General features: G+C 41.8%; 1 protein-coding gene across 1 annotated transcript; it reads right to left on the bottom strand.

The window, feature by feature from the left end:
• Positions 1-429: 429 nt before the first annotated feature.
• On the bottom strand, positions 430-5,765 carry LOC139838085 (uncharacterized). Its single transcript, XM_071827437.1, has 6 exons — positions 4,350-5,765; positions 4,161-4,268; positions 3,630-3,782; positions 3,524-3,543; positions 2,331-3,366; positions 430-486 (listed from the first exon to the last, which is right to left on the bottom strand). Exons 1-6 carry the CDS (start codon positions 5,763-5,765, stop codon positions 430-432), a joined length of 2,790 nt encoding a protein of 929 aa, XP_071683538.1.
• Between the last annotated feature and the right edge of the window lie 21,911 nt (positions 5,766-27,676).

Raw genomic sequence — 27,676 nt, 5'->3', positions numbered from 1 at the left:
CCGAGCGCGTCGAATCTCAGGCTCAGCGTGAGGGCACTCTCCAGCACCGCGGTGGCCTCAGAGTCTTCAAGGCCCAGCACGCCACCGAGAACTCGGCGTCACAAACCTCGAGCCATGCCGCTGGCTTCCACATCCGCAGCTTCCATCTCTTGAGTGTTGGGCGCTTCAAGGCCGGCCTTCTACTAATGCTCATCCTCATTGCTTCCTTTGCTGGCACTGCATCTTCAAGACCATTGCATAACTCACCACCAATCTGTCCAATTGGCCACCAAGCAGCGCCACTTCACTCGCGCGGTCATGTTTGTCATACTGATGAGCATACAAGAGTTTTCTCCTTCTCAAAAGCAATGTCTGATCATCCTGCAGTAGCACCCACCCCTGCCACCTCGGGTAAATCCTGATCGACTTTGTAGCATTGCATTTTTTTCTTCAATGCTTGGTTGGATAAGAAAATGTGGTCATTGCTCCATAATTCACCATGCAATTCTGTTTCAGGAACGGTAAACATTGGTTGCAGATAGATACACTGCCGATGTCCTTTCCATCTTAGCTTGCCTAGCTCCCTGGTAAGCTCAACTCACTAGCAAATATGTTGTTCGTTCAACATTCCCTTTATAAGACGTATAGTGAATATCGAACATGGATAATTGGCACACAGAAAAGCATAGTTTTCATATTTCTGAGTCATGTTTGGATAAGTGCACCTCTAGACAATTATTTGACCTCTAGAATACTGTCACGTACAGGTACTCCATTCTGACATTTGAGGAAGGACTACATATTCAGCTTTTTCGCTGGAGAACAGGACACCTTAATATTTGGAAACATATGGCAGTATCTACTATACTTTACTACATGTCTATGATGATTTACGGATTAACAGTTTCTGATTTGGCGGAGAGCTGCAACATATTTATTACCAATTGCATATGCGGCTGTTTCTTCATAATTCTACTTGTTTTCTTGATTAACCGCCACAAAAGAATCTATCAGGTATGTATCTCAGCATAAATCATTTATTGATTTTGCTTTTTGTGGACAGAGGTGAGGGCCTAACCTGAGGTAGGAGGCTGCAGGGAGGAACTCTCTCTTCCTAGGGTTACAGAGATAGAAGCACCTTATATAGGTCAGGACTGGGCTGGGCCAAATGGGCCACAACAGAGAACAAGAAGACAGCCCAACAGACACACCAACAGTTGTCTAACACTCCCCCTCAAGATGGGTGATAAATGTCAATCATCCCCATCTTGGCACAGGCAAGATTACACTCCTTTGAGCCCAGTCCCTTTGTTAAACAGTCTGCCACTTGTTGTCCTGATCTCACATAAGCCAATGAGATAATCCCTGCATCAATCTTTTCTTTAATAAAGAATCTGTCTATCTCCACATGTTTAGTTCGCTCATGCTGGACAGGGTTATTTGCTATGTTTATGGCAGACATATTATCACACCACACTTTCAAGCTTCCTTGCCTTAAAATTTTCAGCTCTCTTAGAAGGTTTCGTACCCACAACATTTCACCCAGGCCCTGTGACATAGCTCTGTACTCAGCTTCGGCTGTTGATTTCGAGACAACAGATTGTTTCTTACTTCTCCACGACACCAAATTTCCTCCAACAAAAACACAATACCCTGAGGTGGATCTTCGATCATCTAAGCAGCTAGCCCAATCCGCATCACAATATCCATCTACATTTAGGTGTCCATTACTTTTAAACAACACTCCTTTTCCCGGAGTGCCCTTCAAGTATCTCAAGATTCTTTGAGCTGCTTCCAGGTGTCCATCCCTCGGATCATGCATATAGCGACTCACTACACTTACTGCAAATGATATATCTGGTCTCGTGTGGCATAAGTATATTAGTCTCCCAACAAGTCTTTGGTATTTCTCCTTGTTTATGGGTTCTCCAGACTCTGCTTTGTGATTTTAGTGTTACGGTCAATAGGTGTTGAAGCCACTCGGCTTTTGACATGCCCATATCATCTAAGAGATCCAATGTATACTTTCTTTGAGATAGTGATATCCCTTTTGACGATCTTGCAACTTCTATTCCAAGGAAGTATCTAAGTTTTCCCAAATCTTTCACCTCAAAGGCCTGACTCAAGCATCCTTTCAGTTTTGCGATTTCCACAACATCATCTCCCGTGATGATAATATCATCAACATACACAGCAAGGATAGTGATTTTCTGCTCCGAATGTCTTAAAAATAAGGTATGGTCTCCATTGCATTGACCATAACCCATGCCACACACCACTTGTCTGAACCTGTCAAACCAGGCCCGTGGAGATTGTTTGAGACCATATAGAGATTTCTTCAGTCTACATACCTTCCCTTTAGTTTCAGGTCTGACAAATCCTGGTGGCATCTCCATATACACCTCCTCTTGAAGATCACCATGCAGAAATGCATTTTTGACATCAAGTTGATGCAAGGGCCATCCGAAATTTGCTGCACAAGAGATCAAAATTCTGACAGTGCTCATTTTTGCCACTGGTGCAAATGTCTCATCATAGTCAATGCCATAAGTCTGACTATATCCTCTTGCCACAAGTCTTGCCTTATATCTCTCCACTTTTCCTTCTGCATTTTGTTTTACAGAATAGATCCACTTACAGCCTACTGTATTCTTTCCTTTAGGGAGATCTGTTAACTCCCATGTTTTATTTTTCTTCAAGGCCTCTAACTCTTCCATCATAGCATTGCACCATCTCGGGTCCAACCTGGCTGCCTTCCAATCCTTAGGAACAGATACAGTTTGCAGTGAAGCAACAAAAGCCCGAAAAGTGGGTGACAATGCCTCGTAGGAAATATAATTTCCTATGTCATAGTCATCATAACTCAGTCGCTTTGGGGGCCCAACATTTCTTATCCCTTTCCTTATTGCAATTGGCAAGTCTAGGCTATTATTGGACTCAGTCTGAGATTGATTCTCCTCTGCAGAATCTACACTTGTACTTCCTTGATTTTCTGGTCCAATGGGTTGCTCCCCCTGCCCCTGGTCTTGTTGCTCCTCCGGTGCATCTACTTGTTCCCTTTGTACTTGTCTTCTAGAGTACACAAGTGGATTCTGCAGCCATCTTTGTGGTGGTACAGGTCTAGGTGGTGTAGGTGTACCAGGAATTGCAGGAATCTCCGCAACAATAGGAAATTGTTGATGTTGTTGTTGGTCACCATCTTGCTGCTCTTGATCAGCACCTTGCTGTTGCTCCCCCTCTTGAGCATCACCAAGATGGTCAAGCCCCTGGAACAAGCCACTAAGATCACTCTCACCGTCATAAAATGGTTCTGACTCGCGAAACGTAACATCCATGCTTACAAATGTCCTCCTGTCAGTGGGACTCCAACACTTGTAACCCTTCTGTCTGGAGGAATAGCCAATAAAGATACATTTGATAGCCCGATGATCTAGCTTGCCAACAGATGGCCTGTGATCCCTTACAAAACATGTACAGCCAAAGAGTTTGGGTGGTACAACAAAGTCATTGTTATTTAGAAGGAGTTGGCAAGGAGACTGCATACCTAGAATCTTTGAAGGCATTCTGTTGATCAAATATGTAGCAGTCATAACTGCCTCACTCCATAAGAATTTTGGAACATTCATGGTAAACATAAGAGATCGAGCCACTTCAAGAATGTGCCTATTCTTCCGCTCAGCAACTCCATTCTGGGGAGGAGTGTCAGGACATGAAGTCTGGTGCAGTATACCTTGCGAAGATAAGAAAGCAGCAAAAGGTTTGTTGATATATTCAGTACCATTATCAGTTCTGATCACTTGCACCTGAACATTGAATTGGTTTTTCACATAGGCACAAAAACTCTGGAAACAAGTGAACACTTCATCTTTGTGACGCATAAGATAGATCCAAGTCATTCTGGAATAGCAGTCAATAAAAGTCACAAAGTACTTCATGCCACTTACTGACACAACAGGACACGTCCATACATCAGAGTGCACTAACACAAATGGGGATACACTTCTAATCCCTCTACTAACATAAGAGGTTCTCGTATGCTTAGCATATTCGCAGGCATCACAACATAATTTGGTTTTGTCCACTCCATTCATTACATCAGGAAAAACTCGAAACATTTTATCAAACGCCATGTGACCCATTCGACAATGATGAACTAGTGCCATACTCTCCTTTCCTCCAACAATCGCAGCAAGCACAGAACTAGCATCATGCCCCATCTTGTCACGATCTATGTGCCAAAGACCTCTATGCCTGGTTGCAGTCCCAATCTTCTTGCTGCTCTCCCTTTCCTGAATTAAACACATATATCTATCAACTATTATACGGTAGTCCTGCTGATCAATCAAGGCACTTAGAGATAGCAGATTTACTGGAAAAGCAGGAACATGTAGAACTGATGACAATTTTATGTTGGGTGTACATTGCACCGACCCCTCCCCTTTTATAGATTGTGCTGTGCCATCAGCTGTTTGGATAGTGCCTCTATGTGTGGAAGGATACTGAGTATAAGAGTCAAACTCACTAATATTTCCAGTAACATGTTTGGATGCTCCAGAATCAAGAATCCAATCTGAATTAGCATTATGAGTGGCCATAGAAACTCTATCAATATTACCTTCATCTTTGTAGACATAGTGAGCAGAGTTCCCAAAGGTTGCTTCATTTTGTCCTTGTTCCTTTGATTGTCCCTGAGAGGTACTGGTAGTTGACTCTGAAGCTGCTGCCATATGTGCCTTGGGTGATATAGCGTGCTGCTGTCCTCCACCCCTGCCATACTGATATCCATATGGCTGTCCACTACCCCTGCCATAGTGCTGTCCACCACCTCTTCCATGGTGCTGTCCATATGGCTGTCCACTACCTCTGCCATCACCTCTTCCTCTGTAGCTTCCTCTGCCATGTGTGTATCCTCCTCTCCCCCTACTGGATGTAGCAAAGGAGGTACACTGATGCTTCAAGTGTCCCTTCTGCCCACAAGTATAGCAGTCTCTCATCTCTTGTCTCTCGTTAGTGTAGAAGGTTGGATGAGGGACAGAATCGCTTCCCTTTGTCATATTCAGACGCACTTCCTCTCTGGACATAGCTGCAATGGCTTCTTTGAGAGAAGGGGTAGTGGTTTGATGCAGTAAAGCAGCCCTTCTCCCCTCAAAATCTTGATTAAGACCCTTCAAGAACTTCATGACTCGCCGACGTTCAATCCAGCTTGCAGCAGCACTCACACATTCCCCATGGGCAAGTTCCAGAGGATCAACATGATCTAAATCTCCCCAAAGATGCTGCAACTCAGCCACATATGCCATCACAGTTTTGTTTCCTTGTTGCAAGTCATGCACTTTATCCTCAATCTCAGCAATCAACATAATGTTCCCCTTTCCAGAATAAAGATTTGATAGGGTGTCCCATACCTCTGAAGCTTTTGTGAGTGCCTCTACAGAAGCAGCAATGTTAGGAACCAAAGAGTTAAGCAACCATGCCACAATCAGAGAGTTTATGGCATTCCACTGTTTCCATTCCGGACTGGTCTTGTCTGCTGGTTCTGCAGCTTCACCACTCACACGTTCATCCAGCCCTTTCGAGTTCAAAATCAACAGCGCCCTCCTTGACCACCGGAGATAGTTGGCCACTCCTTCCAACTTGATTTCATTCGCCGGCAGCTCAAGTTTCTGACCGATGATGGTATGGGGAACGATTGCTCCCCCTCCAGCAGATCCTCCTCCATCTCCTTTGGTAGTGATAAGTTCTGCCAGCTTCTCCAGAGCCTTGGCCAAATCCCTGTTGTCCCCCATGCTTGACACCAAACTAACCTCTCAGAATCACCAAAGGACTTACCCGCAGGATGCCTCTTCGTCTCCTTACTTGTCACTGCCTTCCCCTCCTTGCCGCCGCAGCAGCCTGCTCCCTTCCTCTTCCTCTTCCTCCTAGCAGCCACAGCAGACTAGGCTTCCAGATCGGCAGTCCTTCCCGTCGTTGCCCTCACTGCCCCTTGCTCTGATACCATGTGGACAGAGGTGAGGGCCTAACCTGAGGTAGGAGGCTGCAGGGAGGAACTCTCTCTTCCTAGGGTTACAGAGATAGAAGCACCTTATATAGGTCAGGACTGGGCTGGGCCAAATGGGCCACAACAGAGAACAAGAAGACAGCCCAACAGACACACCAACAGTTGTCTAACACTTTTTGAATTAATGTTCGCTTACTTCATTGTTGTAGGTAAGCCGTGGACAGGTGGCAACAGTAGGTGCAGTGTGTATTGCTGCATTAGTATTTACAATTCCACTTGGCCTTGGGGGGAATCATGTCATCCGGAAAAACATATTTGGCTTATTAGGAATGGCCCTAATGATTATAATGCATGGACTGCGACTCATTGTTGTGGTAAGTGCATAAATTTCATGCAAAAAAACATTTATCTTTATATCAAGGGTGGATGGAGGGTGGGAGGGAGTACCATGTCATGGCATCTGTAAAATTTCAAAATTATTTATGACATGTTGTTGTTTCGTACTAAGGCAACCTGTCTACTAAAAGCATATTTGAAAGCTATTTGTCAGAGTAGGATGAAGTTGTGATAATACGGAATAATTTGCATTGCAATAAAACATATTTCAAACAACATAATGAATTTGGGATGTTCATTTTTGTATATGAAGTGTCGCAACCCTGCTGTGAAGTCTTAGGTCCAGCGAGTTTATTTTGTGCACCCAAGATCGCTTGAACCTCTTATATTAAAAAAATGAAAAGTGTGTGCTATTTATTCTTAAAAATCGTACAACATACAGTCCTGTAATATGGGCATATGCAACATACCAGCAGATTTTTGTGAGAAAACATGTTTGCCTGTGTTTCTTCACACACAAAAAAAGGGCTAAACTAGCAACCATTTGTACATTGAGTTTGTCCTTTTTGTGACAACATGTATTTTTATGGTGTTTAAAGTAGAACAAAATGAAATTGCTTTCCTTAGATCACTTAGCAGTTTACGACTATATCAGACACTGCTTTCATTGATAGAACATTTAGTAATAAGTGATCGCACAATAAACTGAATTTTATTGTGGATTTCCAGAAATTTTCTTGGTGGTTTCTATTCTTCAATTTATCTGGCACAGTGAGTGGCTTCTTATGGTACTGCAATCGAGATGGAGATAAAATATATGCCTGCATCATTGTTGGAGGGGCTATAGCTAGAACGATTGAGTTAGCTATTTCATTTGTCTGGTTGGGCAAAGGTGAAAATCCTCTCATTGGACGGACTGAGGTTGTACAAGATGGAATACAGTTAGCACATAGGGCCCAATACATGACGGACAGAATACGCCAACTGTAAAAGGTTGGGTAAGTGTGCTTTTACACATTTTTATAGATCTCAATTTTAATGACATGTTAGTTGATATTTCTTTTATGATAATAAGTCATGAGCATAAACAACTAAAAGATTATTAATTGTTTCATAAATAAGTTGCATCTACATTCTTAAATCTTACTCAATTTTATGGAGTAGTATAAATTATATGATTAATGATGCACAAAATTTTTGTTTGGAGATGATTGCTAATAAGTATGGGTTACCATCTAACTAATTAGATTATCAAATTAGTTCAGCTCAGAATTGAAATATTATAATGCAAGACTTGATTCAATTTACACCTGGCTTTACGGATGGTTAGATGTTGATCTAGAGACTTACGAAGTGGCTACGATTTTTCAAAATTCAGATAACTTGTATTCTTTTTTAAAACTAAAGTGGCATTCTATGTCTGGCTCAGAAATTACAATATCTGTTTAGTGGAACATGTGAAGTCATTTGTAAGTTCTTTTCCTGTGATGTTAGTACTCATATGATGTAGATCTGCAGTAGAATTAAATTTCAATGTGTCAAGTTTTATGCACGTTTCTCACTCACCGGTTGATCTTACTTCTAGCAGAAACTTTCTCAACTTTTGTAGGGTGGGTATACGTGTGGTTTTGGTGTATATTGTTGTTTACAGCAGTACGATTTAGTAATTTTTTTCTGGCTGTCATATTTGTATTGGTTCTCTTGGAATTGTACTTAATTATTGCTGCTTCGAATCTATATCTGAACTGTGTCTCAATTGTAGTACTTTCTGTTTCACACTTTCACTAGGTGATAAAATTTAAAATAATTTCGGTGCTGTTTATTCTCTCTTAACAGATAACTTGAAAAGACACTCCAATGTCATAGTACTTGCTGGGACGAACTGAATATTGACGTCTAGCTTGCAGAGAGTAATTAAGGAGGAGGGGTAACTTGTATACATACTCTTTTTCGGTTGGCAGGTTTTGAAAAGATTTCACCGATATCTTCTTGGTCTTACATATTCCGTTGTCTACATATTGATTGGAGAGACGAGCAGTTCCAAAAGTTACTTAAGGCTTCATGGGTCTAGAATCCTTTACTGGCGCAAAACTGTTACTGTAGTGAGTGGTGTGCTATCCGAGCAGTCCTGTTCTGTATTCAGTTTGTATTCGCTGCGAATGAGTTCAAGTGCTTATTTCTAAGAGCAATGCTAAATCATTATTACTTATACGCAGTGTGGTTACAAATATTGTATACAATATGGCATATTCGGTAATTTCATGTACATCTCATGTACCAGCTTCATCTAAAAAAAACTTAGTTTACTCAAAATACACATATGTATCTGGGAAAAGTTTTTTTTCGAGAATACACCCTAGAAGATGTATCAATCATATAAAAGAGAGGCAAAGAAGGCCGATACAAGAAGGCTACAACTCCACTCCACGATACAACGCCAAGCGGCAAACAACACACCCTCTACACACCTGATGATAAATGATTCTCCTTGCTCAACATCCTACCACGAGTGGCGAGAAAAGGAGCACATAGCTTCAAGACTACGTCACGAACCAAGCAAGACAATACTGATCTCTCTAATTATACTCCAACTCAATGAGGAGTAGCCGACGTCATCAAGTCATACGTGTGCAACACCTCGGAGCCGCCGCACACGCGACGGAATTGATCGAGATGGATCATCAAGACATGACATATCGTGATCGTCTTCATCGGCGCCAACTGTCAAAGCTTTCGCATCGATTTTCTCCGGTTAGTAAATCAAGTTACCGCATCGTTACATGCATCTCCTAGATATGATCTTGGTCGTTTATTCGTTATGCGTAGGAACTCGTTGTAGGGATTCGTAGCATAGAAAATAAAAAAATTGGAACGGTATTTGTTGCTAAGATTTGTCGTTTGTATTTTTTCCCTTAGGTTATGTGTTCAACTATGTTGTTTATTAAATATTGTGTTAATTTTATAAATTTGTTATTGTTGTTTTATACTTGTTTTATGAATATATACTATTTTTTTTATTAAATATTGTATTAATTTTGTTTTAGTTTGGATTGAACCTATGAGAAGAGGAGAAACAACAATATGGGTATGTTGTTTTGCGCAAGCAGTAACTATATAGTAACCGATAAAAGATGTTACTGACTTAGTTCTTCACTCTAGAAAATGAAAACCCATCACGGACTAATTAGAAACTGCAAATTTGACATCATTAGCTAAGTTTTCTTGAGACATAACATCATAAATTTACAAACTACTGCAACTAACTAAGTCACTCTAGAAAGTTTGACCAAGTTAGTTGAAACACTAGTGGATAATCTCAACAACGTTGAGACTAATGTATTCATGTGTTGGCTCTACGGTGATTAAAAGAACTGATTTTTGTCAATGTTAGCTTCAGCAATGAAGTCAGTTTAACTTTTGCTAAAAACATACATGTACATACAATCCACAAAATCTTCATCTTCTCCTTCTTGGCTGTCCATTCCTAGACGAAAATGGTGTGCCAAAAGGAGGGTATGTAGCCATCCACAACCTCAGTCGACATGTATTGCATGATACCAAGAACAAAACCAACTTCTGGTCACAACTTGGTGGACTTCATCGAAATTGGATTATGTTGAGCAATGAGAGATGAAACAGGGCAATTGTGCACATGAATAGGGTATAGTGTGTGATATTCGATCCAACCCATCTTGGTCGATATAGACAAATTCTGCCTACACATGAATAGAAAAAACAGTATAGCATCCTAAGATAACAACAGAAATTTCGTAGCTAGCATCTAAACAGCAACACAAATAAGTTGACCTTCATGTAACGCGTCTCCGAGGAGTGGAAGCATTTAACAAATTCAAGTGTTTCATCCAGATCATTTGCGACGATAAATCTGTAGTGAAGAACTGCATGTTGCTGATAAATAGAGTCGAGCTGGTGGTGAGGTTACTTCTCTGGAGGATAACGGTACATATGTCAAGAAAAATAAAAAATGTTAATTTTAGGAAGGAGATGAAGATGACAATTTACCTGATGGGGTATGGCTCCAATAAGAACATCGCAGCTTTCGGCCGACATATAGCCCAACAATATCAGTTTTGGTGCGTTGGCGAGCCTGACTGATTGGACTCTCTATACTAAATAAGATCAGTATCTCAATGCAAGGTGATGTTAAATGACCAGCTCCTCAAGCACATCATCAAAAAAAAAACAATGGTTCGTCGTCCTGCTCGACACTAGCATGAGAGACACACATTGAAGATTCAACCAGATAATGCGGAGACTTCCAAAACCGTAGATTCTTTGAAGCCGAAGGTCTACCTAGATAGCAGTACAACCGGCGAGTATGTGTTGGATGGTCCGCTCCAAGTTTCAATTCCGATTTTGTTTCCAGTGTCTTTGATGTGGCATTTTCTAGTAATTTCTTTTGCTCACCCTTTTGTTCTGTCCAAATTGAGCCTTCTTGCTTCATTTTATCCACTAACCATGTTATCGGGAGCAATGGTGGAAGGTTCCTTTATTCTGGCCTTGCAACAGCTCCAAGTTGCAAGGACTATGGGCAAACGAGAAGGTTGTGTGCATATTCTCATCTAGATTCGTAAACCATTGTTTCTCAAATGACGGCGGATGTGCGATTTAGGATTATCTTGATCTTCTGAACATGCACACGGTATATTTACAAAGTATACTTGGAGGATTAAAGTGGCATTGAAGATTAGAATGTGGTACATAAAAAAGTTATTTTAGCAAAGAATAACCTAATTAAAATAAATTGGTAAGGAAATGCAAAATGTTGTTTTTCGATAAAGATGAAACAGTCCAACATTTATTTAGGGAATGCCCTCTTTCAAAGCTATTTGGCGTGTCCATCTGTCCTTTGACATACATCCACCAAAAAAATATTACGTATATTTTCGGCTATTGGTTGCATGGACTAAGCAAATGACACTAGTAGGAAAATGCTCATTAGTGGCGCACCAAAAATAGATTCTGTGGCACATGGATGGTGCGCCTCAGAAACTTCACCACAAAAATAAGATCTCTGTGGCGCACCTTCTCATGCGCCACAGAATTAAGGTTTCTGTGACGCACCAGTACTTCGGTGCGCCACAGAAAAAGGTGCGCCACAAAAGTTCGTTTCAGTGCGCCACAAAAATTGCTCGTATTATACAGGATTTTGTGCTGCCTGCGTACACATACAAGTTATACACAGCAATATACATATATTATACAGTTGCAGATATAATATAAATAGCATGTACATTGCACAGATATAACATAGACATCATCATCACATTACTTAGAGCCCGATCGAGATACATATATAGAGGCAAGTGTCAAATGTTTTACATACAGCTCTTAATTCCTACAAATTTCACCATTTCGAGATACAAAGCGGTCTTCATCCGGTTCCTCCTTTGCTCCCTCCTCTCTACCCGCCAGGCTCGATTGCATCGGGGACTTCATCCGGTTCCTCTTCTGATTAAAATAGAAGAAAGTGAGACCAAGTCCAAGTCCGATGCACAAGAAAAATGGAATAAATGCCTCATACATTGTTGGTCAACATAAATATTAACATTTAGGGATGGCGTAAGTGAGATCAAGTCCGATGCACAAGAGATTGATATTTGTGCTATCTTACCAGACTCACTTACGGTACCCCCAAGTGTACGGTGACCAAACATTTTAATCATCGGTGCTATCTCGAAGAAAGACCAAAATAAACGAATAAGTCCAACTCAAATACGAGCCAAGTAGTATCAACTAAATAGCATGCCTCATACTTTGTTGGTCGAAACAAATATTAACATTCCGGGACGGTGTTAGCGAGCCAGGTAGGATGCACAAGAGATTGATATTTGTGCAATCACACGAGGCTCACTAACACCGCCCCTGAGTGTAGTGACCAACCATTCTAATCATCGGCGAATTGTTTGTGGTGATGCCTCATACATTGTTGGTCAAAACATTCCGGGATTGAGTCAGCTAGGCCAGGTAGGATGCACAAGAGATTGATATTTGTGCCATCGCACCAGGCTCACTGGCTCCACCCCAGAGTGTACGAGTGACCAAGCATTTTAATCATCGGCAAATGCAATTAAGAAGTGCCAACTCAAATAAGAGACAAGTAGCTAGTATGAACTAAATGGAATGCCTCATACTTTGTCGGTCAAAACAAATATTAACATTCAGGGATGGAGTAAGTGAGGCCAGGTAGGATGCACACGAGATTGATATTTGTGCCATCACACCAGGCTCACTTGCTCCACCCCCGAGTGTACGAGTGACCAAACATTCTAATCATCGGCAAATGCAATTAAGAAGTGTCAACTCAAATAAGACACAAGTAGCTAGTATGAACTAAATGGAATGCCTCATACTTTATCGGTCAAAACAAATATTAACATTCAGGGATTGAGTAAGAGAGGCCAGGTAGGATGCACAAGAGAGTGATATTTGTGCCATCACACCAGGCTCACTTGCTCCACCCCCGAGTGTACAAGTGACCAAACATTCTAATCATCGGCCAATGCAATTAAGAAGTTCCAACTCAAATAAGAGACAAGTAAACCGTATGAACTAAATGGAATGCCTCATACATTGTTGGTCAAAACAAATATTAACATTCCGGGATGGCGTTAGTGAGGCCAGGTAGGATGCACAAAAGATTGATATTTGTGACATCACACTAGCCTCACTAGCGTCACCCCGGAGTGTACAGTTGACCGAACATTCTAATCATCGGCACTAAAATGAAAGAAAGAGCCAAGTGGTATCAACTAGATAACATATGCCTCATACTTTGTTGGTCAAAACAAATATTAACATTCCGTGAAGGCGTAAGCGAGGCCAGGTAGGATGCACAAGAGATTGATATTTGTGCCATCACACTAGGCTCGCTTGCGCCTTTCCGGAGTGTATAGGTGACCAAACATTCTAATCATCGGCACTAAAGTGTGTTTTTGCCTCAGCCTTTGCATCATTGGCTGAGCTAAGACATCAAGCATAGCTGTTGTTCTTATTAGTTTTTGCCTCAGCCTTTGCAGCATTGGCTGAGTGCAACCATCATAAGCATGCCATTTAAATCACACATTTTAGTATCTGTTCTTATTCAAGTTTTTGCCTCAGCCTTTGCAGCATTGGCTGAGATAAGACATCAAGCATAGCTGTTGTTCTTATCAGTTAACCAAGCTCAAGAAAAATCACAGTAGTCCCAACACTCCAACACCATCTGGTCAGGGAGCATTCTTTCTTTTTAGGGAACTATATGAACTATATGCACATGATCCAGTAAGCATCCCCACTAATCAGAGCATTATAAGCATACCATAAGCTCACAAGAATCCATCAAGTAAATCATCAGGCAACATCACTTTTATCTCATTCCTTAAACCAACCATGAGTTAAATGGGTCATCAATTTATCACAGCAAGACAAATATGTGTGGATGAATAAAATCATCCAAACAGGGGCACCACAATTACAGACCCCCAACAGAGAATTACTTGGGGTCAAGAAAACTAATCCCAGACCAACCAAGAGAAACCTAGCAGCAGTAATCTCACTGAGCACAACAAATGAACCAGTAGCAATAAGTGTTGGAGATATGCCCAAGAGGCAATAATAAAATGGTTATTATAATATATCTTTGTGTTTATGATAATGTTTACATACCATGCTATAATTGTATTAACTGAAACATTAATACATGTGTGTTATGTGAACAACAAAGAGTCCCTAGTAAGCCTCTTTATAACTAGCTTGTTGATTAATAGATGATCATGGTTTCGTGATCATGAACATTGGATGTTATTAATAACAAGATTATGTCATTATATGAATGATGTAATGGACACACCCAATTAAGCGTAGCATAAGATCACGTCATTAAGTTATTTGCTATAAGCTTTCGATACATAGTTACCTAGTCCTTTCGACCATGAGATCATGTAAATCACTTACACCGGAAAGGTACTTTGATTACATCAAACGCCACTGCGTAAATGGGTGGTTATAAAGGTGGGATTAAGTATCCGGAAAGTATGAGTTGAGGCATATGGATCAACAGTGGGATTTGTCCATCCCGATGATGGATAGATATACTCTGGGCCCTCTCGGTGGAATGTCGTCTAATTAGCTTTCAAGCATATGAATAAGTTCATAAGAGACTACATACCACGGTACGAGTAAAGAGTACTTGTCAGGAGACGAGGTTGAACAAGGTATAGAGAGATACCGATGATCAAACCTCGGACAAGTAAAATATCGCGTGACAAAGGGAATTGGTATCGTATGTGAATGGTTCATTCGATCACTAAGTCATCGTTGAATATGTGGGAGTCATTATGGATCTCCAGATCCCGCTATTGGTTATTGGTCGGAGAGAAGTCTCAACCATGTCTACATAGTTCGCGAACCGTAGGGTGACACACTTAAGGTTTGATGTCGTTTAAGTAGATATGGAATAAGGAATGGAGTTCGAAGTTTTGTTCGGAGTCTCGGATGGGATCCAGGACATCACGAGGAGGTCCGGAATGGTCCGGAGAATAAGATTCATATATAGGAAGTCATATTCCAAGTTTGGAAATGATCTGGTGCATTTATGGCAGGTTCTAGAAGGTTCTAGAAAAGTCCGGAAGAAATCACCATGGAAAGTGGAGTCCCGAAGGGACTCCACCTTGCATGGCCAGCCAACCCTAAAGGGGAGGAGTCCAAGGTGGACTCCCCAAGGGTGGCCGACCAACCCCCCAAGGAAGGGGTGGGAGTCCCACCTTGAGTGGGATTCCCCCCTTGGGTAGGTTTTGTTCCTATGGAAGGTTTTGGTTTCGGGTCTTATTCGAAGACTTGGATACCAACACTTGGGGATTTCCACCTATATAATGAGGAGGAGAGGGAGGGGGCTGCCCACTCTTGGCCGCACCACCTAGGGCTGCCCATGGCCGGCGCCCTAGCCACCCCCTCTCCCCAAACCCTAGCCTCTCCTCCTCCACATAATACTCCCGCAGCGTATAGGCGAAGCCCTGCCGGAGTTCTCCACCACCACCGCCACCACGCCGTCGTGCTGCCGGGATTCCGAGGAGGATCTACTACTTCCGCTGCCCGCTGGAACGGGGAGAAGGACGTCGTCATCAACACCGTACGTGTGGCCGAGTACGGAGGTGCTACCCGATTGTGGCACCGTCAAGATCTTCTACGCGCTTTTGAAAGCGGCAAGTGATCGTCTACCGCAGCAACGAGAGCCTTGATGACCCACAAGTATAGGGGATCGCAACAGTCTTCGCGGGAAGTAAAACCCAATTTATTGATTCAACACAAGGGGAGACAAAGTGTAACACCCCAAATTTCCAAACAAAGAGAAAATGAATTTCCTTTTTCCAAAAATGAGAACCAACAAAAACTTTTCTTACATAGAGTGCTATGTCTAGTGCTCATACATAATATTTGTGTTTTGCCATGATGTGTGTTATTTTGCTTATGTGCTAAACCCTAAAACCCTAAAGTGATCAAGTGAAGATCACCAACCAAATAAAATAAAAGAGAAAGAAATCAAATAAGAAAAACCCTAAACTCTAACCTTCTCAAAAATCAATTGGATCTATTTTGAGAAACCAAAATAAAAGAAAAGACATATGTGGGCATATAGCCCTAATAGGTAAATCTTTAACCCTACCTTTATTATTTTTGCTAAATGGTGGTGAACTATTGTGAACCCCACTAAACCCTAAACCTCATCTATCTTGTCACAAATCTTTGAAAAACCAAAATAAAAAGAAATGATCTTAATTAAGAAAAAGGCATATGCAAGCCTATGGCTACTTTTTGCAAATGTTCCAACTTTGAGTGTTGACCTTGGTAGATGTTTTGAAATACATCAACACACTTAACAAAGTACTTACCAACCAATTCAAGTGAGAAACAAAATAAAATCAAACATATGCATAGAGGTATATGTGGCACTTATCCAAAATATCAAATCTTGACCTAGGCACCCCCATTGTCCTAAAATGGTGTAAACCTTTTACCCAACTCAATCTAACACCAAATAAACCTCCCTCTTGTCAAAATGAAGCAAAGAAAAATAAAAGTATAAGAAGTAGGAAATCACAAAACCCTCCCATATGGTTTATGCCATTTTTCCAAATCTTTGACCTAGACCATTTTGGCCTTCACCATTAGTTGTATTATGTTACTAAACACTTATTACCACTTTTGGAACCAAAGAAACACAATTCAAATCAAAATCCATCTCAAATTGTGCTCACATATGATGATGGTCAAATCTGCCAATTATAGTCTGGTCACTACTTTGAGCGCTTGCAATTCAAAATTTTCAAACCAAACTTGCTCAAGTCTTTGCATGTCATCCAAGAGGACATCAAGGTGAACAACTTTTGTAAAGACAACCATGCCAAATTCACTTTGGATCAAATTCTATATTAATGCAAAGTTGAGACTTTTTATCAAATGCAACAATCTCACCTTGAGCAAAATTGCATTTCTTTTATTCTTAAAATTCCACCACCACTTGTGAATGTCTCTGGTCAATTGCAACTCATCCCAATCCTCCATTTTCAAATTTTTGAACCAAAGTGCACAAACCAAAATTTGACAAAACTTGCATTTTGCAAATAGGCATATTTGCAAACACTATTTGAAATAGTGCTTTACCTCAAAATAACTTGCCCCATTTCACTCCACCTTGCTCACCTGTCCCCTCTCTCCCTACACCAACCCATAAAACCTAAGAGGAGGAGCCAAAGCTAGCATGGCATGGCCATGCCGGCCATGTTCCCCCTCTCTTCTCTCCCTTCATCACCAGCCCTGGCCACCGTGCCAATTCTCTCCACCTCACCCTACTGCACCCATCTATACACGCCCTTGTCGAGGAGGACGTCGACAGCCGCCGCACGACGCGCGCCCAGGACGGCCACGCATGCCGATGACGTCGCCGTAGTACTCCCGTGGACGCGCACTGGACACGCGCCGCCCCAGCACTCGCCGCCTCCCCTGGACCCCATAGCTGCACGACGAGCTGCGCCGCCACGACACGATCCCGCCAGACACGCTCTCGACCACGACCCGTGCCCGCCGCCACCGGAGACAAGGACGGAATCCCGCCGCATCCGCGCCAGTACACGCCATCGCCCGACTGTCGTACGCCTCGCCGTACCGCGCCATTAATGCCCCAAGGACCGCCGTGACGTCGCCTACCTCCTGCGCACCTTCCTCGCTCCTTCGTCGCCCTGGAACGACGACCTCACCGTTGACCTCACCCGCGCCCCACGGCCATTCGCCCCTCTATAAATACCGAGCTCCCCTCAGCCATCCAAGCACACCAGCAGCATCCCCACTCTTCCCTCGCCCTCCTCGACCACTTCCCCTTCTCGATTCATCACCGAAGCTCCCCAATTTAGCCGCCGGAGCCCGCCAGTACCTCATCTCGCCGGCGTCGATTCAGGCTACCTCCAGCCTCGCCACCGGTACCAGCGCACTCGCCGTCGACGACAACCTCGCCGCGCGTCAACGCCACCGCTCGCCGGAGTCCCTGCTCGCCGTCGACCCCCGTGCCTCGCCGCGCCAGTAAGCCCTCTCGTCGGAGGAGATGACGATCGTGCGCCGCACGATCGCGTTGTAATCCAACGGCCGTCCCTCCCCCGTACCGATTCGGGGTCAGTGAGCCGCTGACAAGCAGGTCCCGCGCTGTCAGGCAGCCCACGCGTCTGTGGACCGTGGTGGGCTGGACGTGGGCCGTTTTAATTCAATTCGGCCCAACTCTGTTTCCCGCCAGCCCGTTAAATTCAAATTCGGTTTAATTAATTCAATTCAAATTCAATACTGGCTCCAACTTTGAAAATACATAGAATCTGTTTGGCTTGGCCAAATTTAACAAACTTGATGTTGTTAGAAAGCTACTGAAAAGATCTACAACATGGCACTGGTCTCACTGTGAGATCTGTGGTAAAATTACAGTGACAAAAAGATTAATTCAGGGACTTTTTCATATTCAAATAATTATTAAAAATCAACCAAAATAGGTATTCAAGTAATTCCAACTCTCATAGCTCACATTTGACTTACACTAAATGTTTCTACAAGAAATTGGTGTGGTCACTTTGAATGATCATGGCCTAGCTTAGTTAAGGGACTATATGGCTATTTCTAGTCAAAGATATTGTCTAAAACCATTAATAAAACACATGGGAGTTTTTTCTCTCATTTAAATCTTGTCATGAACAATTCAAAATGAGGTAGAGACTCTGGTCATTTAGGTCTCATATGAATTGTTTGATGATATTAAATCTTTACCATATTAGGATTAAATTGTATGAGGTGCTTCACCTCATTTAAATCATTTTCTTAAATGATGAGTATGAAGAGGTTGACTTAGTCAACTTAGATCATATATTATTCATGAGAGAAATTAAATCTTAATAAGATAATGAGAGGAAATTATTTCTCTAAGTAATTGAAAGTAACATCTTAATTAGTATGAGAGGAAATTATTTTTCTTAAATAAGAAAACAACACATGTACCCACTTAATAGTAAGGTGTGATGCTAGTTTAATTTGTGTAAATCATATGAGGTGTTTCACTTCATTTAAATCTTGTCCCAAGTAATCTCATATGAAGTTTGGACCCCTGGTCAAATGCTCTCATAAGAAATACTTGGTGATTTTAAATCATTATAAGAATGATGATGAATGGTTGACTTAGGTCAACCTGAATTCATGAGTGATTGTTTGAGAAATTAAATCTTAAAGAAGATTCAATGAGAGGAAATTATTCCTCAAGAACTATATGGAAACTATCATTTACATATGAAATGAGAGGAAATTATTTTTCCTCAAGCAAGACCACCAATGCACCAAATTGTATTAATTGTGTGAATAGAATAGTTTGTGTGAATACATGTGATTTTTAGAATAGCCAATAAATTGCTTGGTGATTGTATCCTCGTATTCGTGTATAGACGCTAGTACCGGAGAATACCCGGAAGAGTAAGGATTCTACCCAGAAGAAGAAGAGCACTTTGATCACCTCAACCACCAAGGCAAGCTATACTCTTGCAAGCTAGACTAATGCAAGCTATTTTGTTGCAAGCTAATATTCTTGCTAAGTGCAAGGCTCTACAAGAGCAAGGCATCACCACATTTTTACCTTATGCTTAATGAGCCCATCCCAAGTTTTACTTTACAAGCTTTATTAATTTTTGGTTTATCAAAGTTTACTTTTTGATTCATGATTCACTTGGTCTAGAGTAGAACAAGATCATCAAATTTAGCCTAGAGCAATGAAAGCTAGTTAGCACCCCTCATGACTAGTTGCTAGTGCTAATAAATAAAATTGACTACTTTAGATGGGAACATGTGAAATAACATGACTTTGAAAACCTTGGAATGATGAGTCACTCTATTGAAAGATTTTGAAGGTGAATATGACTGGTGAATGAAATGGTGAACTTTACAAAAACTGATGGTTGGGTTCGGATGCGATACCATTCCAATTTTACAAGTACCCCCACAATACCTGATATGGGTAGGGCTTAACTAGAAGCTTATGTATCTTAGTATGGGTTCCCTCTGAACAAGCATCATCGGGGTTATGCCAAGGGCTGCCTCCAAAGAAATATGGAATGATGTGATATGACGTGAATATGAGGTGAATGTCCGGCCCAAGCCCTGTGCAGTTCCCAGGCTGACTGTCTGTCTTCACTGGGAGGCCAAGCTCATGGGGAGAGATGCCTATACTAGGTTATGTAAGTGAAAGGTTATGGTTGGTAGTCCGCACACGGAGTGTGATAAATCAGGGCCAGTTAACCCTGACGGATTATTGCAAATGTTGTGGCACAAGTGTACAACCTCTGCAGAGTGTAGAACTATTAGAATAGCCGCATCCACGGTTATGGACGGTTGGAAAGGCCATACTGTTCCGTCATCAGACCATTTTAAAAAATGTGACATGGAAAGGGTGACTTGTGATTTGAACTTGAAATGGTGACTTTGACTTGAAAACACAACTGAGTTGTGGGAATGACACTAATGTTCCCACTTGAGTTAGTTAGCACTTGAAGAGTTTTTATTTCAAATACTTGTGAACTAAAATTGGCTTTATGCAAAAGAAACTAGAGCTTAGCACCCCCTTACCAGAAATGTTAGTACTTACATTAGTATTAGTTTGCGAGTACTTTAAAGTACTCACGGCTTTGTCCCTGGCTATTCAAATGGCCAGACTATGAAGAGGAACAGCAGTATGAAGAGGATGGACAGCTGGACGTCTACGACAACTAGGACTACTCCTGACGTCAAGCGTTGGCCTGTGGACTATAGAGTCCCCTTCTATCTACGCTTCCGCTATGTATTTGTGATGTGTGTTGAAACATTAGTTCAACTATTATTGTAATATTGGATCATGTGATCTATTTGTAAGACGACTATGTTATGTAATGAATGATGACTTATGATATTCAACTGTTATGTCTCGCAACAACAATATTCCTGGGATTGCGATGTATGGCATAACAGGCATCTGGACTTAAAAATCCGGGTGTTGACACAAAGAATACTTGAAAGCCTTAACAGCGGAGTTGTCAATTCAGCTGCACCTGGAAACAGACTTTCTCGCAAGAGTTTATCAGTAGTAACAGTTTTATAGCAGTGGCAGTAGTGAAATAACAGCAGCAGAGTAACAAGGACAGCAGTAGTGATTATAGTAAACAATAGGATTAAAATACTGTAGGCACAGGGATGGATGACGGGCGTTGCATGGATGAGAGAAACTCATGTAACAATCAAAGCAGGGCATTTGCAGATAATAATAAAACGGTATCCAAGTACTAATCAATCAATAGGCATGTGTTCCATATATAGTCGTACGTGCTTGCAATGAGAAACTTGCACAACATCTTTTGTCCTACCAGCCGGTGGCAGCCGGGCCTCTAGGGAATCTACTGGATATTAAGGTACTCCTTTTAATAGAGTACCAGAGCAAAGCATTAACACTCCGTGAACACATGTGATCCTCACATCACCGCCTTCCCCTCCGGTTGTCCCAATTTCTGTCACTTTGGGGCCTCGGGTTCCGGACAGCAACATGTGTATACAACTTGCAGGTAAGATCATAAACAACGAATATCTTCATGAATCAATAACATGTTCAGATCTGAGATCATGGCACTCGGGCCCTAGTGACAAGCATTAAGCATAACAAGTTGCAACAATATCATAAAAGTAACATCTACGGATACTAGGCACCATGCCCTAACAATCTTATGACTATTACATGACCAATCTCATCCAATCCCTACCATCCCCTTCAGCCTACAGCGGGGGAATTACTCACACATGGATGGGGGAAACATGGCTGGTCGATGGAGAGGCATCTGTGGTGATGATGGCGATGATCTCCTCCAATTCCCCATCCCGGCGAGGTGCCAGAACGGAGTTTCTGGTCCCGAGACGGAGTTTCGCGACGGTGGCGGCGTTCTGGATGGTTTCTGGCGACTTCGATTATCCCCCGTGCGTTTTTAGATCGAAGGCAATAAGTAGTCCGAAGGAGGGCGTCGGGGGCCAGCCGAGGCCGCCACACACTAGGGCCGCGCGCCCCCTCCTGGGCCGCGCCGGCCTAGCGTGTGGGGCCCTCGGGCCCCCACCTGGCTTGCCCTTCTGGCTCCGCCAATATTCTGGGAAAATAGGACCTTCTGCATAAATTCCGAGGATTTTCCTGAAAGTTGGATTTTTGCACAAAAACGAGACACCAGAGCAGTTCTGCTGAAAACAGCGTTAGTCCGTGTTAGTTGTATCCAAAATACACAAATTAGAGGCAAAACAATAGCAAAAGTGTTCGGGAAAGTAGATACGTTTTGGACGTATCAACTCCCCCCAAGCTTAGCTTATTGCTTGTCCTCAAGCAATTCAGTTAACAACTGAGTGCGATAAAAGAACTTTCACAAACACATTTGTTCATATGATGTAAATATTCTCATGATATGGCAAGTACTTAAGTAATTCATAATAAGATACATGCAAATAAAATCATCTAATAGCTATATCAATCATGGAAAAGGTAGCAACAAATTAATAATAAGCATCATGAATCATGTCTATCAGCAGGATTGCAATGTTCATAAAAGGATATGATAAAGTGGTATCTCGCTTGCCCGTATTTGTACAGCAAAACATAAATGCTTGGGCACCTTTGAGGTTCATGAGAAGACTGGAAGTAAAGATTATCAAAGATAAAAGCATCAAAGTTATACCACAATTAATCACATTTTGGGACAAGCATATTATACTAAGAATGACAGTTGTGCTCTCAAGAAAGTGCTCAAAGAAAGGATGGAGACTCAATGTAAAAGTAAAAGATTGACCCTTCGCAGAGGGAAGCAGGGATTAACATGTGCTAGAGCTTTTCATTTTTCTAAAGACAGGAGTAAAATTATTTTGAGAGGTGTTTGTTGTTGTCAACGAATGGTAATGGGTACTCTAACTACCTCATCAACCGGACTTCCAAAAGCGGCTCCCATGAAATTTTATTTTTGGGTGGCACTCCTTCCAACCTTGCTTTCACAAACCATGGCTAAACGAATCCTCGGGTGCCAACCAACAATCACATACCATGGAGGAGTGCCTATTTATAAATTTATGAAGGTTAATTAATTGGGGCTGGGAACCCCGTTGCCAGCTCTTTTTGCAAAATTATTGGATAAGCGGATGTGCCACTAGTCCATTGTGAAAGTCCGTCCGGAGGAAATGACAAGATTGAAAGATAAACACCACATACTTCCTCATGAGCTATAAAACATAAACACAAATTGAGAAGCATTTTGAAGGTTTTAAAGGTAGCACATGAGAATTTACTTGGAATGGTTTGAAATGCCATGCATAGGTATTTATGGTGGACACTCTGGAATAACTTGGTTTTCAGGGGTTTGGAAGCACGAGCAGCGTTCCCGCTCAGTACAAGTGAAGGCTAGCAATAGACTGGGAAGCGACAATCAAGAGAGCAGTAACTGTCATAATCATGCTTGCGGCAAAATAAACTAATGGAGGCATAAAAGTGATACAAGAACTCTGAGGTGAAGTAAATCATCGAGGCTTAATTGACTTTGGTTCAGTCATATGCATGCGTGAGCATGTGCCAAGTTGATTCAAATGAATTATTCAGAGGAGGATACCACAATGTCATATCTATCTATGAATAAAGTAATGCAAGCTAATATTTATGACATGCTACTCATATTAATAAATTGGATCTAATCATGAGAGACCATGAACTACTAGACTTTCTTAAATGACATATACCTCACATGAACCAACTAAGCACGCTTACATGGATGAGTATATGTACAAAAATGAAAACAAATAGAGTTCATACCAGCCTCTCACCACAGTCAGATTGTTGTAGATCATCATTATTGCCTTTTCACTTGTGTAGCTTGAATAATATGGAATGGAAGCATGATACGTCTCCGACGTATCGATAATTTCTTATGTTCCATGCCACATTATTGATGATACCTACATGTTTTATACACATTATATGTCGTATTTATGCATTTTCTGGCACTAACCTATTAACGAGATGCCGAAGAGCCAGTTGTTGTTTTCTGCTGTTTTTGGTTTCAGAAATCCTACAAAGGAAATATTCTCGGAATTGGACGAAATCAACGCCCAGGGTCCTATTTTTGCACGAAGCTTCCAGAAGACCGAGGGGGAAAGGAAGTGGGGCCATGAGGCGCTGCCACACTAGGGCGGCGCGGCCCAGGCCTTGGCCGCGCGGCCCTGGTGTGTGGGGCCCTCGTGTGGCCCCCCGCGTTGCCCTTCCGCCTACTTAAAGCCTCCGTCACGAAACCCCCAGTACCGAGAGCCACGATACGGAAAACCTTACTGAGACGCCGTCGCCGCCAATCCCATCTCGGGGGATTCTGGAGATCGCCTCCGGCACCCTGCCGGAGAGGGAATCATCTCCCGGAGGACTCTTCAACGCCATGGTCGCCTCCGGAGTGATGAGTGAGTAGTTCACCCCTGGACTATGGGTCCATAGCAGTAGCTAGATGGTCGTCTTCTCCTTATGTGCTTCATTGTCGGATCTTGTGAGCTGCCTAACATGATCAAGATCATCTATCTGTAATTCTATATGTTGTGTTTGTCGGGATCCGATGGATAGAGAATACTATGTTATGTTAATTATCAATCTATTACCTATGTGTTGTTTATGATCTTGCATGCTCTCCGTTATTAGTAGAGGCTCTGGCCAAGTTTTTGCTCTTAACTCCAAGAGGGAGTATTTATGCTCGATAGTGGGTTCATGCCTCCATTAAATGCAGGACGGTGACGAGAAAGTTCTAAGGTTGTGGATGTGCTGTTGCCACTAGGGATAAAACATTGATGCTATGTCCGAGGATGTAGTTATTGATTACATTACGCACCATACTTAATGCAATTGTCTGTTGTTTGCAACTTAATACTGGAAGGGGTTCGGATGATAACCTGAAGGTGGACTTTTTAGGCATAGATGCATGCTGGATAGTGGTCTATGTACTTTGTCGTAATGCCCAATTAAATCTCACTATATTTATCATATCATGTATGTGCATTGTCATGCCCTCTCTATTTGTCAATTGCCCGACTGTAATTTGTTCACCCAACATGCTATTTATCTTATGGGAGAGACACCTCTAGTGAACTGTGGACCCCGGTCCTATTCTTTTACATTAAATACAATCTACTGCAATACTTGTTCTACTGTTTTCTGCAAACAATCATCATCCACACTATACATCTAATCCTTTGTTACAGCAAGCCGGTGAGATTGGCAACCTCACTGTTTCGTTGGGGCAAAGTACTTTGGTTGTGTTGTGCAGGTTCCACGTTGGCGCCGGAATCCCTGGTGTTGCGCCGCACTACATCTCGCCACCAACAACCTTCAACGTGCTTCTTGACTCCTACTGGTTCGATAAACCTTGGTTTCTTACTGAGGGAAACTTGCTGCTGTACGCATCACACCTTCCACTTGGGGTTCCCAACGAGCGTGTGCTTTACGCGTCATCAAGCTAAATTTCTGGCGCCGTTGCCGGGGACGAAGAAAAGTTACACCACAAAGATTTCTAACTCCCACGTCAACTACACGCCAGCAAGTAAATTTCTGGCGCCGTTGCCGGGGAGATCAAGACACGCTGCAAGGGGAGTCTCCACAATCCAATCTCCTTACTTTGTTTTTGTCTTGCTTTACTTTATTTACTACTTTGTTTGCTGCACTTAAACAAAACACACAAAAATTAGTTGCTAGCTTTACTTTATTTACTGTCTTGCTCTCTATATCAAAAAAAAAAAACACAAATTTTTTTTTTAGTTACTTGCATTTTAATTTTGCTACCATGTCTAGTTCTGCACCTGTTACTTCTTCACCTGAGGAATTAGTCTTCACTTTTAAGCAAGGGGATGAGGAGAGTTTTAAAGATGCTTGGTCCAGAATTTTTACTTCTTATCGTAAAGCTGAACCTCAAATGACTCTAAGTTTGCTCCTTAGTAATTTTTATTTTGGTCTTATGATTCGCTATAGATATGCCTTGGATGCTGTAGTGGGAGGAGATTTCCTTCATTGCAATGGGGATCAAGCTTTTAATGCCATAAAGAAGTTGGTTGCATCACATGATTCAGCTAATAACTTTGATTCAGCCCTTATTAGCATTTATAATAGATTAAACACTCTTGAGACAAGTGCATCTCGCTTGAATGAAAATTATAGATATGTTCGTAACCGTCTTGATCAAGTTTTAGTGAACTCTGAACCTTCATTATGGGATCCTACTATTAAAATTGTTATCGGTGACCAAACTGTTCATGCCAATTGTGATATTATGTCTGAATTTTTCTTAATGCCTAAGAGTATTCATGAATCTTTGAAACTTTGGGGATTCGTTGAAGGGGGAGAAGGAATAACTCTTATTGATAACTCTGTTATAATTCCTAGAGGAATAGCTGCGGGTGTGCATACAACCGTTCTTGGGAGAACAATATCCATTGATTATCTTGTTATTGAATGTGCAGGAACAGGACAAATCACACTCGGAAGATCCCTGTTGAAACTTTTGGGAGCAGTCATAGATATGGGAGAAGGCACCCTAAAATTCACCTCTACACCCGGGGGTAGACATATATTCCCTAAATCAAAGAGTAAGAAAAAGAACAAGAAATGTAAGGGTAAAGCCCAAGGTAATGTTGATACTGCATCTCTTGATAACACTTGATATACACTTTCTGCGCCTAGCTGAAAGGCGTTAAAGAAAAGCGCTTATGGGAGACAACCCATATTTTTACTACAGTACTTTGTTTTATATTTGAGTCTTGGAAGTTGTTTACTACTGTAGCAACCTCTCCTTATCATGTTTTTGTGCCAAGTAAAGTCTCTATGGTAAAGTTGATGCTAGATTTGGATTGCTGCACAGAAACAGCATTGCTGTCTGTCACGAATTCGCGCAGAAGTCTCTGTAAAAAAATAAAAATAAAATCTGCAAATTTACGTGCGTGATCCTCAGATATGTACGCAACTTTCATTAGTTTTGAGTTTTTCTGTTTGAGCAAGTTAAGTGCCCCTTCCAGGTTCGTCTTTACGGACTGTTCTGTTTTTGACAGATTCTGCCTTTTATTTCGCATTGCCTCTTTTGCTATGTTGGATGAATTTCTTTGATCCATTAATGTCCAGTAGCTTTGTGCAATGTCCAGAAGTGTTAAGAATGATTGTGTCACCTCTGAACATGTGAATTTTTGATTGTGCACTAACCCTCTAATGAGTTTGCTTGAAGTTTGGTGTGAAGGAAGTTTTCAAGGGTCAAGAGAGGAGTATGATATACTATGATCAAGAGGAGTGAAAGCTCTAAGCTTGGGGATGCCCCGGTGGTTCACCCCTGCATATTTTAAGAAGACTCAAGCGTCTAAGCTTGGGGATGCCCAAGGCATCCCCTTCTTCATCGACAACATCATCAGGTTCCTCCCCTGAAACTATATTTTTATTCAGTCACATCTTATGTAGTTTGCTTGGAGCATCTGTTTGTTTTTGTTTTTGTTTTTGTTTGAATAAAATGGATCCTAGCATTCACTGTGTGGGAGAGAGACACGCTCCGCTGTTGCATATGGACAAATATGTCCTTAGGCTTTACTCATAGTATTCATGGCGAAGGTTGAATCTTCTTCGTTAAATTGTTATATGGTTGGAATCGGGAAATGCTACATGTAGTAATTCTAAAATGTCTTGAATAATTTGATACTTGGCAATTGTTGTGCTCATGTTTAAGCTCTTGCATCATATACTTTGCACCCATTAATGAAGAAATACATAGAGCTTGCTAAAATTTGGTTTGCATATTTGGT

Source organism: Lolium perenne, chromosome 3, assembly GCF_019359855.2.
Source record: "Lolium perenne isolate Kyuss_39 chromosome 3, Kyuss_2.0, whole genome shotgun sequence".
In the NCBI taxonomy this organism is placed as follows: domain Eukaryota; kingdom Viridiplantae; phylum Streptophyta; class Magnoliopsida; order Poales; family Poaceae; genus Lolium; species Lolium perenne.
This window is presented reverse-complemented; position numbering and strand designations above follow the sequence as displayed.